General features: G+C 38.5%; 1 protein-coding gene across 13 annotated transcripts in view; it reads right to left on the bottom strand.

Annotated features, from left to right (window-relative positions):
* Positions 1-9,470: 9,470 nt before the first annotated feature.
* The window catches only part of MID1 (midline 1), a 225,851-nt gene continuing 216,904 nt past the window's right edge, over positions 9,471-18,417 (bottom strand). For all 13 annotated transcript variants that reach the window (XM_015887013.3, XM_085531964.1, XM_085531972.1 and 10 more), the window contains 3 exons: positions 16,873-17,034; positions 14,329-14,536; positions 9,471-12,741 (listed from right to left, as the gene is read on the bottom strand). In XM_015887013.3, the coding sequence (XP_015742499.1) occupies positions 12,393-12,741; positions 14,329-14,536; positions 16,873-17,034 (719 nt within the window). In that variant the 3' untranslated portion in view covers positions 9,471-12,392. The remainder of the gene's footprint in view (positions 12,742-14,328; positions 14,537-16,872; positions 17,035-18,417) is intronic.

The raw sequence follows: 18,417 nt of genomic DNA, 5'->3' as shown, positions 1-18,417 counted from the left end.
GCACATGCTCAGAGTTCAGGTTCTGCATTTAAACAGTTAAGACATACCTATGCAATACACTGGCAAATGTATGCACTATCTTCCGAGAACTCATTAATATATGCTAATGTCCTGCTGGGAATGCATGGTAGGAGCCTATGGTGGTCTTAGACCACTTACTTCCTCCTAATTTTTCCATTGCCAGCTGCCTCCCAGGATCCTTTGGCCAACCTGCTAGCCGTCTTCCTCCAGTCTGGCAAATTTCCATTCTTGTAATGCCATAATAAGCAGTTTTCTACCCTGCTGCGCTATAACTTAAAACAATACATGTGAAACCCAAGAAAAAGTCCTTGCATATGGTGGATGCATAGATTAAAGTAGTTTACCGTGACTTCAGTGCTTCTATGAAGCAAGAACTGAAAGAAAAACAATACTATTCACATACCAAGAAGAGGTTAACTTTCCCAACTAGGAGAGAGGCTCTCTGGACATACAACACTCCCTCATAAAAAGCACACAAGATCCAAGACACGCTCTTCTTTTTGTGGCTGGCCCTTATATGAACCCACGGTGGCTCCAGAAGGGTCTACCCCTTCTGGTCAGGTGAAGATCACAGATACAATCAATTTGCCTGTGCTCCCTGGGCCAGCCATACTCCTACAGCAGGTGCTTAATTACCAGTTCAGCTTGTGACCCAACAGTTCCGTTACAGGTGTTATGGAGTTATGGAGAGAAAGCTAGTGTGAGCAGGAAGAAGTGATTGTTTTAGGGGTCGACTTTCATCTAATATGAGCATATAGAGTTGGGAGCCTTTTCCTTCTGCTTGGTATGAAGGCTGTTTTTCTGGATCGTAAAAAGGCAGGCAAACCTGCCTGTATGTTGATCTGATATTTTGGGTTTTTTTCTCATTGAAGTTTTCATAGCATTTTGTCAAAGCTATTGCTGAAATAAATTCTGAAAACCCACCCACAGCTGCTCCATGATTTCCTACCAACGGGAATTCTTTAGCAAGGCAGAAATTGCTAGTATGTTGACCACTGTCCTAAATTGAGATTAGACAAGGTTTAATCACTATTCTTCTCTTATGATCAATTCTACCCAAACTAAAAATAATTCCTGAAAATCAAAGGTTTACTTCAGCAGAAATTAGGAGGTAGAGTTAAGATTCTTTATTACAAAAATCAAAACACATTCTTACAATCCAAACACTTGCTAATAAACTGTTATTTCTTTTCATGTTCACAATTTCCTTAGCTGGGTAAAACTGCTGACAGATGGTCAAAGTACCATCTTTTATAACTCAAAGCATCTAGGTTATGCATTCATTTATACATATCCCACAGTACATCTGCAGTATCTTATCCCAATAGCTAAACATCAGTTCATTTACATTTACATAAATTCCATGTTTTAACATAATTCAGAGCACAGTAACCTTACAAAGATTCTGTCAAAATCCTTCTACATTACAGCAACTGCAGTTACATTTTACTCACATCCTCAACAGTGCGACTTCATGTCACGGCAAAACTTCCTCATCATCCATTATCAAACGTCCCCACCACCTTTCAGACACATTCTATTCCATCAACTTAGCACAAAACCATCGAGCATTCTGTCAGTGCCTGCATCTGAGCAAAAGGCAAACCAGTCCTATTGCTACATCAATCCATCAGGTCACAGACCCAGGCTCCTCAAAGGGATGCAGTGCCCAGAGTGACATCATTTACTGGAATCCTCGGCAGAGTCAATTTAGAGCCAGAAAAAAAGATCCCATTTTGTGTTGCCATCATGCAATTAGAAGGGGTCAAGGTCTTTAAGGATATAGGAGTAATTCCACATTCATATTGAAGAGCGAAAAGGACCCCATAATAAACGAAAACTTCAATATGGTTTGGGAAATATTTACTGAGGTAAGGCCCTGCTTTGCATGTGAATTAGTATCATAGGCTGAGTGAATTTTAAGAGCAGACATGGAGAAACGTTTTGTTCAAATGATCTAAAAATATTGAAGGTAATGAAGCATGTTGCCACAACCAGTGGAGGTAAGTCAGAGTTTGAGAGTTTTCTCAATTTCAGTCATCTTTGTCGACAGAGATCACATAGAAATGGAGAAAAAGTCATTTTACAAAAGTTTTTCATTGTCTGTCGTTTCCTGCTGCTGAGCAGAAAAGGAAATGTTCCTAAACTCTCCTTACTTCATTTGTATTTCAGTTCCATTATTTTCACTGCTGTTTCTGACTCTTTAGACCCCAGTCACAACAACCACGATGCACTTTTCCAGAGCTGTTTCACAGGACATTCTGATATTCTGCAAACAGGAGCCTGCAGACTCGTCCATCCAGTACCATCACAGACCTCAGTTCTGTCCATATTCCACTTTCACTGTAACTTCAGTCCCATTATCTCCATTTGCCAAGCCTTTTCCAGAATCTCTGCATGGCTCAGGAGATTTTCTGACAGCTTCCCTTAGTTAACCTCCTGGTGCACTAACACTTTTCCCATCAAAAAGTACTTCCTACCTTCCATCAAAAAGTATTTCTCACCTTATATTTGAGCAATTTCTTTTTCTTTCTTTTTTTTTTTTTTTTTTTTTTCTATCATCCTGAAGATTGTCAACAGTCCTCACTGCAGCATTTCTCCTGTCTGAGTCACTTCCTTCCCTTTTATGAAGAACAAGCAGTTAGCAATACTCTGCATGGTAAAGTCTTTTTCGACTGTGCACTCCATTAACCTGAAGGATGAATCATTCCTCATCACATCATCATTAGATAAATACTCATGCTGTTTAGAGACAGATGAAAAGAAATCTATGAAAGTAAACTATACAGTGTAGAGAGGTGAGTCAGGATAAAACCTTGGGAAAAAGAATATTTACATCCATCCACAAAATATTTTTCTCTCCCCATTAAGATTTTCTGGAAGGTAGCCATCCAAAACAATCTACCATGAATATGAAAAGAAGTCTCAGTTATCCTTCAGAAAACCAGGCCTATTTCCCTTTTAGAAGATACTAATAAATTACAGGGTAGAATAAGCACTTTTAACCCCAGCACTGGACTTAAGGTTTAAAGAACTGGAGTTTCTCAAGTGTCTCTATACATTCTTTTTAATTTATAGTTGTTGGCTGCTTTTGCATTAGAATTGTGCTGGGGAGCTGGATTACAAACAAACCAACCAACCCACCACCACCAACAAAACCCCAAACAACTTAAATATTTGGCACAGGCAGTGTGTGTTTGATACCTGTACTCAATCTATCACATCAATATAAGCTTACTCCAGTAAGGAATGAAAAATTCAGCCATGCCAACTGTCACCTAGGTATTTTAGTTTCAGTAGAGTGTTATTTATATGAAGCTGATTAGTGAATTCATGAAATGGTAGACAAGACCCAATGGTAATTTACAAGGCTGGGCTGGATGTGGCTCTGGGCAGCCTGGTCTGGTGGTTGGCGACTCGGCGCATGGATGGGGGCTTGAAACTAGATGATCACTGTGGTCCTTTTTGACCCAGGCCATTCTATGATTCTATGGAATGTCTATTAAAAGAAAACCAACAAAACATTAAGGATAATGCAGCCATGTTAATTAATACATAGCATTTTGCAGCAAGTGGATAAGATGTCCAGAATTTAAAATATTTGTGCATGTGAGCGTTGCAATAGAAGGCATAATAATCTGCAAGCATACATAATTTGCAAGACGGTTTGTTCTGTAGTGAAACAGACATATTTTCATGGATATTTATCAACTGGATGGCCATTCTATGGAAGAATTATTACAAATTACTTGCTTTACAAAAAGAAGGGTTGAGTGGCTAGAAGAATCTTTGGATGGCAGAACTGTCCACATTTAATAAGATTTTGACTTACAGTGTTTCATCTTGTATCTATGTATCCCCAGCTTCAGTGAGAGCAGGGAAAAATTACCTGCTTACCTCTGAAGTCAGAAGTTGTCTGTACATTTCTGTATTCTATAAAAAGTAGTTCATCTATTTTTACCACCATCAAATGTCAATATCCTATTTGCTAAATATACAGAGCGATTATCACCTCATCTTCCTTTATTTGTCTAAAAAGCAAACATCCAGTACTCATTATCTGCCTGCAGATCCTCATAGGACCAACAATGGAAGATCAGTTATGCAGTGGGATGCTCACTGGTCCAAATTAAGTTGCCATAATATCTGAAACAAATAGACTCCCGGAGAAGCTATTTGTTTCTCATTTATTATAGAGGATGTATAGAAAATATACTTTGGCCTAGTCAACTAATATTTATGCATTTAGATTGAAGGGAGATTAATCTTGTCCACAAAGCTTCATCTCTGAAACACTGAAACACTGTGTCCTATGAAGTAAACTTGATTTCTGTGGACCTAACTGTCCATAGTTTGACTGCATTTGTTTTCATACCAATATTGACTTCTAATTAAAACTCTTATCACCTTTCCTGATGCTACTCCTAGTCTATACTTACAGACACAACAACCCTACCTCCTGCGAGCCAATGTTTGATAGGTTAAATAATCCAAAAATATACATCTTCTTCTAACCAAGGCTCTCCTATAGTTTCCCTTTCTGATTACCCTTTCTCCTATATTAGTAATTACAGTAAACCTAGAATTTTGTAAGGCCTTCCAAACAAGTTTCTACCACAATACTTTCTGGTTATGTTTTCCCAGGTGCATTCCCCAGTTATCTTATTTATGTTTTCAAATTCTATTTCTATCTTCCATGATTAGAGTTCCAGCCTTGATAGCTATCCCAATGTGCTTCTCTTACTACTATAATTTTAAAAAATAAGATAAAAAGTCAGAGATGAAACAGCTGAAATATTTTACACCAATAGATTTTTGCATTCTCTTTATCTTGACAGTGAAGACCAGTAATATGAATGTTCATGCAGTGCTTTTTGACTTCTTTTCTTTCTTTTTCCCTATGGAGCATGGGGAATAAAGTGATGGAATGATGACTTTTCACTCTTCAAAACTGACTGTGTGTCCTGCCTGCCCACAAGCACTACTGAACATTGGGCATAAGAACACAGCTTTGGGGGCTGGCTTGTCCCTTCTACTGCTTTCAGTGGAGCAGGAAAAGTTGGGCCAGTTGGAATAGATTTGGAGAAAGTCATACACACAGACACACACACACCAGTCCATCATTCTGCATGGCTTGTAGAGCTCTGAATTCCCCACACTGATGAAATGTTCAAAGGATGTAGGGCTACAGCACTCCTCTGTTCATGAGAACAGCATGAGTGCAGGTGCTTTATTACAAACCTATAGAAATATTTTCCTGTCCCTGTATCAAACAGCAGTTTTGTAGCTGGAAAAAATGACACCTATTCCCACCTCTGTATAAAATTAGTTGCATTTTTTAGTGCTACATGTTTTTTCTTACATAGTTAAAAATACATTAAAGCATTCAAAACTTGATAGTATTTCAGCCATGAAACTGGCTAATGGTTTCTTCAGGCTCCAAGAGTGGTGAGAACTCTGTACTTGTTCCTATGAAATTATCTGCTGTAAGCGATTGACACTGCATCAGCAAAGTCTGCTTTCAAGTTTGACAAAAGCCAAACAGTTCTGGATTTATTTATTTATTGGGGAGGGGGCTTAGGTGGAAAAAAGTAACATTTTAAACTCTAATTGACAAAACGAGAGAAGTCAGTCAACAGAAGTAATTAAAAGCATAAGTTACTGATTGGATTAGCAAACTAACTGGTCTACCAATAGGTCTTCTACTAATTGGTCTACTAACCAGTCTTCTACCAGTTGTAATCATTACTTGTGATTCACCAGAGAATGAAAGGTGAATCCTTCCACCTCTACCCACACTTACAAATTTGGATGAACCTGTTTTATCTTCAGTTTGTCTATAACTCTTACACAGAGATGACAGAAATAAATATCAGTTTGCCCACTCCCAGTGAGAGATGTTCTCACATACCGTATGACAAAATTATTCCTAATTCCATAAGGAATTAGACTCTATGCTTCCCAAATGAGAGATATCCTTACAGACTGGGAATTGATGCTGGAGACAAGAAAGAGTATTTAAAAATGAAGAACAAACAAACAAAAACAACACAGAAACCTGCTGAGCTTAATGAGATTCAGTGCATACATACATACATTTATATATACATTTATATTGATACTAGTGGTACTTATTCCAGAAATATTCTCAAATAATCTACTCTTGATCTGGTTGTGCTCCCTAATCAGGTCTCATAACAGTGTTTTAATCAGAGAGAAATACTAGTAAGCCATCAACAATTAAATAACTTTATTTGTAAAAGAGTATTGGGTTTATCTGCATTCCTTCTTTAACTTCTGCATTAAAAATGTGCTTACCTGCTAATAACACATTGCTTTAGTATTCTGATTTTATTTTCCATAAGTCTTGTGAAAAAGGTAATTTTCTAGGAAATTAAATGATTTTTTTTTTAAACATAAAGATATTCCCCTTTACATGCATTCCTCACAACTCTGATTTTGGAATTAGTAAGTGAACTCATCTGAAAATGAGTGGGGAAGCAGAAAGAAGGAAGAACTGGCTAAGAGAATTGTTGTCTCCTTGCTTTGAGGAAACAGCAAAGCATCACACAATGAACCCAGGAGGAATGTTACTGAACTATACATCTTAAAGCACACCTGCGCTCATAAGAACAGCTCATAAGAAACAGCAGTTTTGCTAGCAGCTAATGTGCTTTCTCAGAAGATATGATTTAATAGGAATGCTGAGCTGTTAGCACAGGAGCTCCTCATTCATTGGAAACTGAAGATTCATGAGCTTGTACCTACCTCTGTGTAAAATCCCCTTTGAAGTCAGTGGAAGCAAAAATCTGGGCAAAAGGAGAAAAAAAAAAGGAGAATCAAGGCCTGGGGCTGCCATCCCTGCCCTGTTGCATTTGTTCAGGTTAGGATTTCAGACATATAATTGCAAAGTTTTTTCTGTCATTTGGGAATGTAGACTGGGGCTGAGCAGTAACAAGACAAAGAATAAGGCAAGACTTGCTTTGCGGCACTGTGGAAAGGTGTGAGGGCAGGCAGTAGTGGCAGAATGGTTGCCCTGCCATTGAGAGACCTCTTTCAGCATTTCTCCAGAACTCTTTTGCTACCTCTGTGCCTCTCAGGCAGCAGTAATAATGACCCTTTCAATTGTGATGTGGAAGAATAAGGCTAAAAATACTGGAAGACTACATGCCTTCCAAATACATTGTCGTGCTTCTAAATCAGAGCTTCCTCAACAAGTATTCAAGTATTCAAACTCATATCTCTCTGTACAGAGATTAATGTACATGGATGTGTTACACCTCATGGCACAGATCGCACTGAAGCACTTACAGCTACTGCTCATTAATCTCTTACTATTTTTCATATGAAAACACAGTGATAAAACAAAGTTAAAAATGCAAAGATTTTCTTTAACTTCTGAAAGCACAATAAAGACAAACAGCGCAGTATAATCGGGAAGACCCACCATCAGCACTTGGAAGCTAGTAGGGCTTTCCTCCCTGGGGAAAAGACCAAGATTAAGACCAAAGTTCTTCATTGTGCTGAAGATCTTAATTTCTAAATGGGCAATCAGCCCAATGATACATACGCATTTCCACTGTGGGAAAAATCAGCACGTGACGAGACATTAGAGATGGTGTTATGAGACATTCGCCATTACATCAATACATAGGCAACCTATGCATGTGTTTTAACTTATCTTTATGAGATATAGACCTTAACATCACAAAATGGAAAACTATAAAATGCAGCTTGAAAATATGAGGCATATTGTTTTTACACATCTCTCTGTTGATTGACTGAAAAAGCATAATGCCCTCTGAATATCCGGAAACAAACAGAGAAATCAAGACAAAACCATAATCTAAATAAATCTGCAGGCCACGTGACTCACAATTTGGCGGTCAAATACAACAAGCTCAGTAAGAATGACACTGCTGAAGGCTTAGCTGAAATTGGGAAAATTGACTGGTTGGTCAACCTGGTGTCATTTACATTTGGTCCTTCAAACAATGACCAGAAAGGAGTTGATATATGGAAATAGCACTCAATTCAATTAGACAGGCCTAGGAAGCACAGCACAAGGAGGAGAGATTTCAACGCTGAATACTATGAATAGTAAGTAAGAATAAAAAAATAATTATTCTGACCAAATGTGGGAATTCTAACATTCAGGAAAGGAGCTAGATCAGCCATAAGAAGCCGGTACTTAGTTACAAAGTAAATATAGCTTGATCACATAAAATGATAAACCACTAGTTTAAGACTGCCCAACAATGGCCTAAGGCCAGACATGCCCTGCCTTAGTTGGAAAGTGCCATGGATCCAAACCTTTTTCACTCCTAACACAGAAATGAAGACAGTTTTTCAATTAAAACCAATAGCAAATAAGAGCCATTAACAATTCTCACTTTGTGGGTGGGCTGATCTGGAATTTGTGATATCATAACTATCAACGGAACTGGGAACTACTGGACATCTATTTAATCTGAATAATTAAAAATGAAATGCTGTCTGCAATGTCAAATAACTGTCAAGAAATCTCCCACTGCCAACATTTCTTCACAGTGCAATAAATACTGTCCATCTCACAGGGAACTCATTAAAGAGCTGATTCTTTAATTTGTACTATCAATAGTGTCCTGATATGTTTTCTAACATAGAGAGAGCACAGCCTTCCCTATCAAGAATCTGAACAAATCATGCACACAGTGACCTACCATTGCTAATGGAAGGAAGAATGCTTATGAGCTTTTATCGATATTTTGCCAATTTTCAGCTTCATGCAGTGTATCCGCTGAGGAATTTTTATGCTTCCTACATTTGGGACCCACTGCTTAGTGGAGGCCTGTCCTATGGCCAACTGAGAAATGGGATGCCCAAGACAGACAAAGAATAGACGTATGACAGAAAATGCAGTAACTTAGCTCTCTGCTTGTTCTCTGAAAGCCAATAGTTGGAATCTACAATGAGTGAAGACAGTTGACTAAATAATTTATGACTTCTAAATGATTATTTTCCCTGTTAGATGTGCATTAACATATGGAAGCTTAACATAAGGAAAATCTTATCTGGTCTCAGAAAGAAGTTTCCCATTCACAACATTACTTCAGGTTAGGCCAGAGCTTAAACTACTCTGAGATGTCGCTACCATCTCCTAAGGGAGTCAATAACTCTGCTGAATCACAGCTTGGCTTTTGAAATATATCCTTGGAACAATCATTATACCAACATAGGCTTTACCTATTACATTCACTGTTTGCATCTCAGCAGACTACTCCACAAGTAAAATGGCATTATAAAGTGTTAGCTTATTCCAAGTTACAAAACTTTCTAATCTCAGGAAAAAACCTTCAGCTAAGACTATACATAAAAATAGCATGCTTTATCTTTACAAAAAGATGACCATTCCCCCAGATTCCAATAGGTTCCTATGGACCATGCAAAATGCCACAGACCACAGAAGCTACAGTTTTGAATGGATGCTTTTATTGATTAATCAGGCATGAACAGATTTTGTATGTTAAAAAATGTCCAGATGAATACCATTCATAGCAACTTGTTTCCTCATAGTCATACAGAATATGAAATAATTCAAGAAACAAGCGAAAAGGAGCACCTGACTAATTAGTATCATTCTGTGTATATATCTATGTACGTATAAACACACATTGCACTATATCTGTGCATATACTGTTGTGTGTATACCCGTACATACATATGCATATACATATGTATACACACATACACAAACATATACACACAGAGTGTACTCACTGAACTGACAGTCCAATGTAGCAATGTGGCCTAGTTCCAAATGAAGTATTCTGTGTTAAAATATAAATAATACAGAAAGGCATACAGATAGAAGAGCATTCGTTTTTTAACTTTCACCAAAACCATGATCAGCCTTTGAACGCACTGTCTTCAAAATGAAAATATGTGAGATCACGTGGGATCTTTCCAAATTCATGGTGTTAACTACATATAGCTCAATCACTGCTAACATTGTATCGCCAAACAATGAAGAGTGTTTTCAATTTGTTCACTACAAATCAGCTTCTAGATTTAATATTTCTAGGGCAAGAGGAGGCACACAGCCTTGCCACTTGTACTGAGGTAATAAATACTTTACTGTTGGGCAGAAACTTGGCAAAAATCCTACATTAAGAGTCCCTTTGTCCTGAACATTTTTATCATTGCTTCTCATCAGTCACCTCCTGTCAACTCATTATAATAATTTTCATGCCATCTCAGCTATCTTCCAAACATTCCAGGCCAGGTCATTCAGGCAATGTGCAACAGGCTGTACTGGTAGCAATGTACTCAGATACAAACTGTCATATTTGAGAACTGATTTTCATTTTTGAGCATATTCTTTTCTTTAATACTTAAGATACGACGATAAACAGTGTGGTACACTGACAATGTATGTTCGTACTTTCCCATACTTATGTCAACTCTGGAAAAAGGTTCCTGCCTGTGAACCATGGGATACTGCCACAGCAGAAAGCCACATGCGTTACCAGCAATGTACTGTCACACTTTTCTCTGCTTAAGCTAGTAGAGCATGTAAAGGGAAACCAAAGGAACAGTGACATTTATTTCCTATTAAAAAAGGGAAAAATCGTGTAGGCGTGTATGTATTCATTACCAAGTTCCTAAGTTTTCTACATCATCATAAGGCAAACTGTAGTACAGCTTTGTACCTGCAGAATTGGTATTTAAAAAAAAACAACAACCTGAAGCTGAGTTTGGGACCATTTTGTTTTGGACCCATTAGTGAACAAAGTGCATTAGGGCATCCTTTTCAAAAGACACCTAAGCATGGTTATAAACTTCTGGACAAATCTTTTCTTAAAAGTTGGTATTCAGTTTATACTCTTTCCACACAGGCATATTTTCTCTACTTGAACAGTAACAATAAAACACTGCAAGGCCATTCTTTTAAAGTTGTCGTATGCCTCAAGCATCTCCCTAAATGATCATTTACAAACAGTTACAAAGGGCTTCTACCTCGTAGAAGGAAAAGTGAAAAAAATGCACCTGGTTCAGCCTTGAAATAAAATAGGTGCAACCTCTATTGACTTCACTGAAGTTCATTCACCAACACCTGTGTGCATGTAGACCCTGCCTGTGCAGATTCCTACTATGCCTGAAAATATGTTATTTACTGCTCATTCACAAAGAGAACTGTTCTTCCCCAAACAACTCAAGACAATGATAATTATGAACAAACTCCATCTGCAATGTTTCTCCATACAGATCATGCAAAACAGATTTCCTTGCTTTGTTATTACTACATAATGTACAACAATGAAACATTTGTATTTAATTTAAAACCAATGGTAAGGTGGCTCATGTCTCACTTCCGAGTTATTGGCTGGGCTTGCTGTGTTGAACCTTGTAAAATCAGCAATAAGCATTCATGTGTCTACCATCAGAAACACGATGTCTTCCATTACAATCAAACCTTAAATGTTGCAGTGCTTTGTCAAATTAGTCTACAGTCAGACCTTGGGGTGGCTCCTCTCCTCCAGCGTTGTCATTTCAGAGATGGTATCAGTCTTTCACATCCTCAATGATTCTACAGTGTTTCCCAAAGATGAAAGTGAAACTGGCAGATGGGAATGTTGCCATCAATAAAATAAATCACCACATGGTTTATGCACTCACATTTCTAGGAGATACTCCACATGTGTTTTGCGAACAGAGAACACACTGCCCCGTGAAGAGAAGTAAATAAAACTTTCTACTTTTGTTGTGTTGGCTAGCTCTACTGCTTTACTTGCTTGTTTTCATTCTTTTTGGTCTGCACATTCCCACGTGCAAAGTAGAAATTATGAGATTTTGCATTCAGTAAGATCGGTAATGATTACTAAAATTGGCACGAATAAAACCAGCAGTATACTGACTTGTCCACCACTGCACACTTTTATCCTTCCAATTTCCTGCCTTTATCCACTGTAAAATAAAATAATGTAACGAGCTGATGAAACTTTGATGAATGTGACCATTGATGTGCAAAACAAATAAGTCATTTTCCAGGTATCCAAACTAGGTTTTCCTTCTCTCTCCATTTTTCTTCTTTTTTTTTTTTATTCTTTTTTTTTTTTTTAAATTTTTTATAAATAATTTATAAATCTTCCTGAAAGAGACTAAATGTGAACCAAAACAAAAGCAACTGCAAAAAGAGTTCTAAGGTATTATTAAAGCCACTTCTTGTCCTTCTGCATAAAGTACTCAGAAAACAGAGATCCACCCCTTTTTCGGTTCTGGCTGGTTTTGGCAGCAACAACTGAGATGCCATGCAGTCCACCAGCTCCAGGTGAGCTCCTGCAGGCAGCTGCCTTTGGAAACATATCCTCCTACCTGTTGGCTTTTAACAGTCATGCCAGCTGCTCAGAGGAGTCTAGGTGATCAGGGATGGGCAAGCCTGTTATAATGGTCAAACACTTATTCCACACAGTGAATGTGGGGCATACGGGCTGCCCAAATGTAATGTCAAAGGTATAAAGGTGCAGGGAGTTCAAGGCATCATAAAAAGCAAGGGAACCATTGTCGTAGTCCAGCAAAATGCCAACCCGGCGGAGATGAGGTGCAGGCTCTATTGGGATTTCTTTGCTGTTGTGTCTCACCACCCATGTGTTGTTGCAGCGGCACAGCACCCAGGAGGCAGAGTTCTTCCCGATCCACTCATGCTTCGGTGCTGACTTGTATGAAATACCAATGGCATACCTGCAAAACAAACACAACTGTGGAAAGCAAGTGCCTCTTGACATGCCCGTGTGTCAGCGTGTTAACCCAAAGGAATCACTGAGGCCTTGGTCTCTTATTTGTGCTGACTGAATTCTAATTAAGTGAAATTGCAACACAGTCTTGGCACAGAGTTAATTTATGTTTTTCCCATCTCTTTTCATTCTGAGAGGTCAGGGAAACTTTTATTGTTCTTCACATTGTTTGTAGTTTGGCTGCCATGGTAATTTTTTGGAGCACGTATCTCTGGTATTCAAAGGGAAAACTGTTGAGTACTCAGGAACTTACGGTTTAAATCGCTGAGCCTCATATTTCCACTTCTAAACTGATGAACACAGAGGAATTCATTGATTTTAAAGTACTTTGCTATCTGTCATCTAATCTGATCTCTCGTTGCTCATATAATATATGGACCAGAAGGAGGAACACAGGAATCAACATCAAAAGACACATTAAAAAAAATAAAATAAAAAAAATTGCCCTTCCCAAATATGTTTTGCCAGATGTTGGTGTGGTTTTTAGATTCAAATGAGCATTTTTTGGACTGGGTATTGGGCCAAGTGAAGCATTTGTAGGTGAAGACATTCTCTCTGCAAACCATAATTTACAGCAAGATGTGCAAGGTAAAAAGATCGTGAAAATGTTCCCCTTAATGGATATCCAGGACAAGTGCCTGATTTCTCATATGTTAAAGAAATGCTGAAGTTCCTCACGTTTTAGAGACACTGAAGTATTTGTTGTTCTATGTTGTTGAGCTTTCAACCAATAAAGATTAATGTGCCATAAGTTATTCTGTTTTCATGCCTTCGAGTTGGCACAAGCACACAAGCACATTTTTCTTGTCTGAGACAGTGAGTATATCTGAAGACCTCACTGATTTTCTGCTCCATTAGCTTCCATCAAGATTCCCTCTGAATCTCAAAGGATAACATCTATTCTACTGACTGAAGGGACCCTGAAACCCAGCCCTGTGTTGCACACATCCAGGAACAGAGAAATACACTCATTTATTGGTTTTCTCTACCTTCAAACCCTGGGGCACAGACCTAGCACTACTCCTTTCTTCAGACTTAGCTCCTCACCCTTTCTTCAGAACTTCCACCACTGTGAAGTTGGATTGTCTAATTATCCACATATTCTGTTTCTGTTTCACTTTGCTTTGTTTTCTTACTGAAGGGCAGTAACATCTTTCAAATTCAGTAAAGAGATATCACATGTACAAAATTCACTGTTACAGAAATAAGATGCAACTTTCTTTGCTCTCCATTACACTAAAATCTTAAAATGCATTTTCTGTAGGTTCAAAAAGCAATCAGCCTCAGTAACAAAGGAAAAGTTGTGTGTATGTTACTAAACATAAAGATACTTTATCTGGCAGGATAAGTTCCAGAGTCTGAAAGTGCTAGGGTTTGGGAAAATAGTCTGACTGTAGAAGTATATGCTTGTCCTGATTTTGAACCATTTCTCAGGTCTCAGTTATTTATCTCCATAAGAGTAACAGTGCTGAGGCCTTTATGGGCCTTTGGTGTGAACCAACGATTCTTCTCATATATATTTTTATATACATACCATGTACTCCCACTTATCACCACTTCCCAGTAATGCCGTCCACTGTCAATGAACACATTGCCAGCTACTCCATAGCTCCCTTGGCTTGTGAATCGCTCTGGTGTATGACTCTTTTTGGAGGAGGTTTCATCACGTTCCACTGTCAAGTTGTCATGAGACACTTTCAGTTTTCTATGAGCAGATTTGGGGTCCAGTTTAAATGGCTGACCTAGATACACAAAGGTAGCAGAAGAACAATAATTTGTCTTTTATTTTAAAAAGAGGGGTTGATAGGAAGCATAGGAAAGAAGCACACAAGATTACATAATCATATTAATTTCTTCTGAAGTGTCCTCAAGACAGACTGATTTTGCTGTCTGCACTAGCTGGTTTGCTCTGCCAGTATACTGTCAATCTCATTGTGCACTAGCTTCCCTGTGTTGATAATCTCTGAAAACAGCCCTGCATAATCATCATGGCCATTATCTCTGACCTAGAGGTAACCTGAACACTCTAATTCTTGCATGTAATTGAAGCCAATATACATGTTAATAAAGGTCTGAGGGTTGCTTTTTTCACAGCATATTAGATTTAGAATGTTACATTCTATTAATTCCCTAGGGATAAAGTTCCATAATAACATTTTCATCATTGCTACAAAAGAAGTATATTTTCAAATCCCACAAAATGAATTTGAAAGTCAAAAAAAGCCTTAGCCTTGTCTGTTCCTTCACTCACAGCTTTTTTTATAATAGTACAGTCAACAATTCAGAAACAGTTTTGGAAGGATGCCTACGCGGTGCTGTATGGTTGGATATCATGCATTAAAAAGAAGGAAGTGAACTATAACTTGGTCCAGATAATATGGTGTAAAAACATTGCTGATGTTGTTGATCTTGGCAAGCATCTTCAGCTGTAGCACAAGGCTTGCAGATAATATCAGGAAACTTTTTGGTAAACCAAACCCTGTAGATGTGTAAAGACTGCCACAATTGTGATCAACGCTCTCTGTCATTAATAAGCAGGGTGACTGCTTACCTCAACAAAGATACAACTAGAAAATTGTGACTCTATGTGGGCTCCATCAAAACCCTTTCCCCTTCTTATTGTCTTTTGTATCAAGGAAGACATATGTAAGCTGCTTTGATTGCATGCATAGGAAATAGACACGAGCACTCTCATGAGGTCTGTGACCCGCTAACACTGAGAAGGGAACTTCAAATAAGATGCAAATTGCTCAGTGTTTATGAAGGAACAGTTAAGTACTTTTCACGAAGTGAAACTGAAAGCATTAGCGTGGGAATGTGAAGAAATGAAATATGCATTGATTCAGATATCCAGGAAACCTGAAAATGTAGAAATTTCGAGTGGAAGATAATGGATGCAATACTAATTCTCAGTAAAAATTACCATAGATAAGTGAAAAATTAGATAAGAAGTATTTCTGAAGTTATAATCTGCTTTCATAACATGTATTTATTCATGCATTATGTTTACGTATAAAATAAATACACTGAATATTATTTGGGATTGCATTGTGCTATCTTTTTCTTACTATTGGATAGGAGTACAACATCTACAAGCTGCCTCCTTAACTGGTTAACAGCCTTTGTGTTATTGAAGTAGTATCTGAAGGATATCTTTCTATTCATTGAATTGTATCTGTGTAGATCTTTTCTCACAGTCACCTGAGAGCTCACTTTTGTGCCACACTGGGTCACAAAAGAGGAAAGGATGAAGGATTATCATTTCCAGTGGGTCCTCTTGTGTGTTAACAAATGCTTGGTAGCAGACATGTGGTTTGTACAAGCAGCTCTTACACAGAAGTGCAAGCCAGGTAAACAGAAGACCTCAGCCTGGTACATGCCATTCTCTCCGCCCTCCTTCTTGCCAACACTGAGTTATCAACACACTTTGAGCATCCTCCCCTTCAATAAGAAGGTTTCAAAGAGTGCACAAATCCCAGTGTTCAATTTCCCGTGACCAAAGCTGCTTATGATGACTACAGGACTGAGAGGTTGGCCAGGACACATGAAGAAGGCTGAAAATCAGTCTTAAAATTACCATATACATCTGCTAATAATTTGTGCAACTAACTTTTTTTTTGATGTGGGTTCTCTAACTACTCTACCACAGCACTGAACACCATAAAAAAAAATGAGGGGGATGAAAAGTTTTCCAGTGTCCTACGAAAGAGATCATTTCGGAGAACAAAATTAAAGTAGCGATTATCTAATGAACACTACAAAAAACTAAAATGTTTTACTGCAAACATAAGAAAAGGTTTTACTTTGTAGAGGAAAAAGAATAGATAGGACTATAAAACAAACCACAAAATAATATTTTCAGTCATTCTGCATATGAAGGCACTGTTCCTAAATACTATTTCCAGTGACCAGAGTACAGATGCTGTAGTGCAGATTCTGGCAATCTTGAATCAAGTTAAACAAGTGGCTTTCACTATGAGAAGCACCGTAAGTTAATCTACTCTACACTCATGTGTCTTTCAAAGACCAAACCTAAAAAGGAGAAGAGTGCATGTGTGCTGGATTTCACATTACTCACTGTTTGTCTTGAGCTTGCCTGGCTCGCTGCTTCTGCTGCCAGCCTGATTAATGGCCTTAACAATGAAGATGTACTTTGTGCCACTCTGTAACCCATGTACGGTGTAGTGGTTTTGCTTGATATTGGGAACAATCATCCAGCTGTCGGCTGAGTTACATAAACCTGCAATTTCAAACCAAGCACATTAGTCATAACATACTAAACATTTTGTAACAGTGGAACATTAAGAGCACTCCTGAGCATCCAATCACTGATAAGAAAATCACTTCTCTACCTTTTAAAGTGCTGTTTTATTCACTCGGTTGCTACTTAATTCTATTAAGGCATTTCACCAACCTTCAGCCAAAGTACCATTTAACTTCTTGCTATATGAAGTTGACCATAAAAAATAGGCATTTAAGAAAAGACTCACTGGAGGCATGAGCAGTCTGGGAATTTTCATATCATAACACAAGGAATTCTTTATTGCTTAAGAACAGAGTACTGTGGAGACCCAATCAATCTACCTTATGGATTAATTAACTCAGGGCAAGCTTCAAATAACTAACATAAGCAGTAATGCTAGGAAGGTTGTGGAACCTTTGCTGACAGACATGCATTCTTCAGGACCAGAAGAAAATCATGGGAAGCCAAACTATGTAAAATGTGGTCTCCAGAGCAAGCTTCTACACTGCAGACTTTGCTAGGATATAACTTAACAAGTAAGTCTTATTGACGCAACTTTCTAATTTCTATTCTCATGGTTAGATTTCCGCTGGGGAAGAGCTAGTTAATTTTCTACTTAGAAATATACCCTTTGGGATAAATTTACTTCCTATCACACTAGTATAACATGTAGGATATAAATAAAACATAATCTGCAATATGATCTGCAGAACAGGAGAATACTCCATTAATATGAACTGCTTCAACTGCATATGTCTTTTGTACTGTGATATAAACCATAAGAATTTCAATAGGGTCAAGTGTTGGGTCCTGCAACCCTGCAGGATGGGGAGGAGTGGCTGAAAAGCTGCCTGATGGAATGGGACCTTGGTGTACTGATGAACTGTCAACTGAATATGAGCCAGCAGTGTGCCCAGGTAGCCAAGAAGGCCAATGGCATCCTGGCTTGTATCAGGAATAGTGTGGTGAGCAGAACTAGGGAAGTCATCCTACCCCTGTACTCGGCATTGGTGTAGCCAAAAAAGCCAATGGCATACAAAAAGAGCGTGTCCAGCAGGTCGAAGGAGGTGATCCTCCCCCTCTACTCTGCCCTGGTGAGGCCTCATCTGGAATATTGTGTCCAGTTCTGGGCTCAAAAAAGACAGAGATCTCTTGGAAAGAGTCCAGCGGAGGGCCGCTAAGATGGTGAAGGGCCTGGAGCATCTCCCCTATGAGGAGAGACTTAGGAAACTGGGTCTGTTTAGCCTTGAGAAAAGAAGGCTGAGAGGGGACTTGATCCAGGTTTATAAGTATCTGAGGTGTGGGGGCCATAGTGGTGAGGCTGATCTCTTTTCAGTAGTGTGTGGGGATAGGACTAGGGGTAATGGGATGAAAGTACAG

The sequence above is a fragment of the Coturnix japonica genome, chromosome 1 (genome assembly GCF_054131305.1).
Source record: "Coturnix japonica strain WE chromosome 1, WE-NBRP24, whole genome shotgun sequence".
Lineage (NCBI taxonomy): Eukaryota > Metazoa > Chordata > Aves > Galliformes > Phasianidae > Coturnix > Coturnix japonica.
The sequence above is the reverse complement of the archived record's forward strand: the minus strand, read 5'-3'. Positions and strand labels throughout refer to the sequence as shown.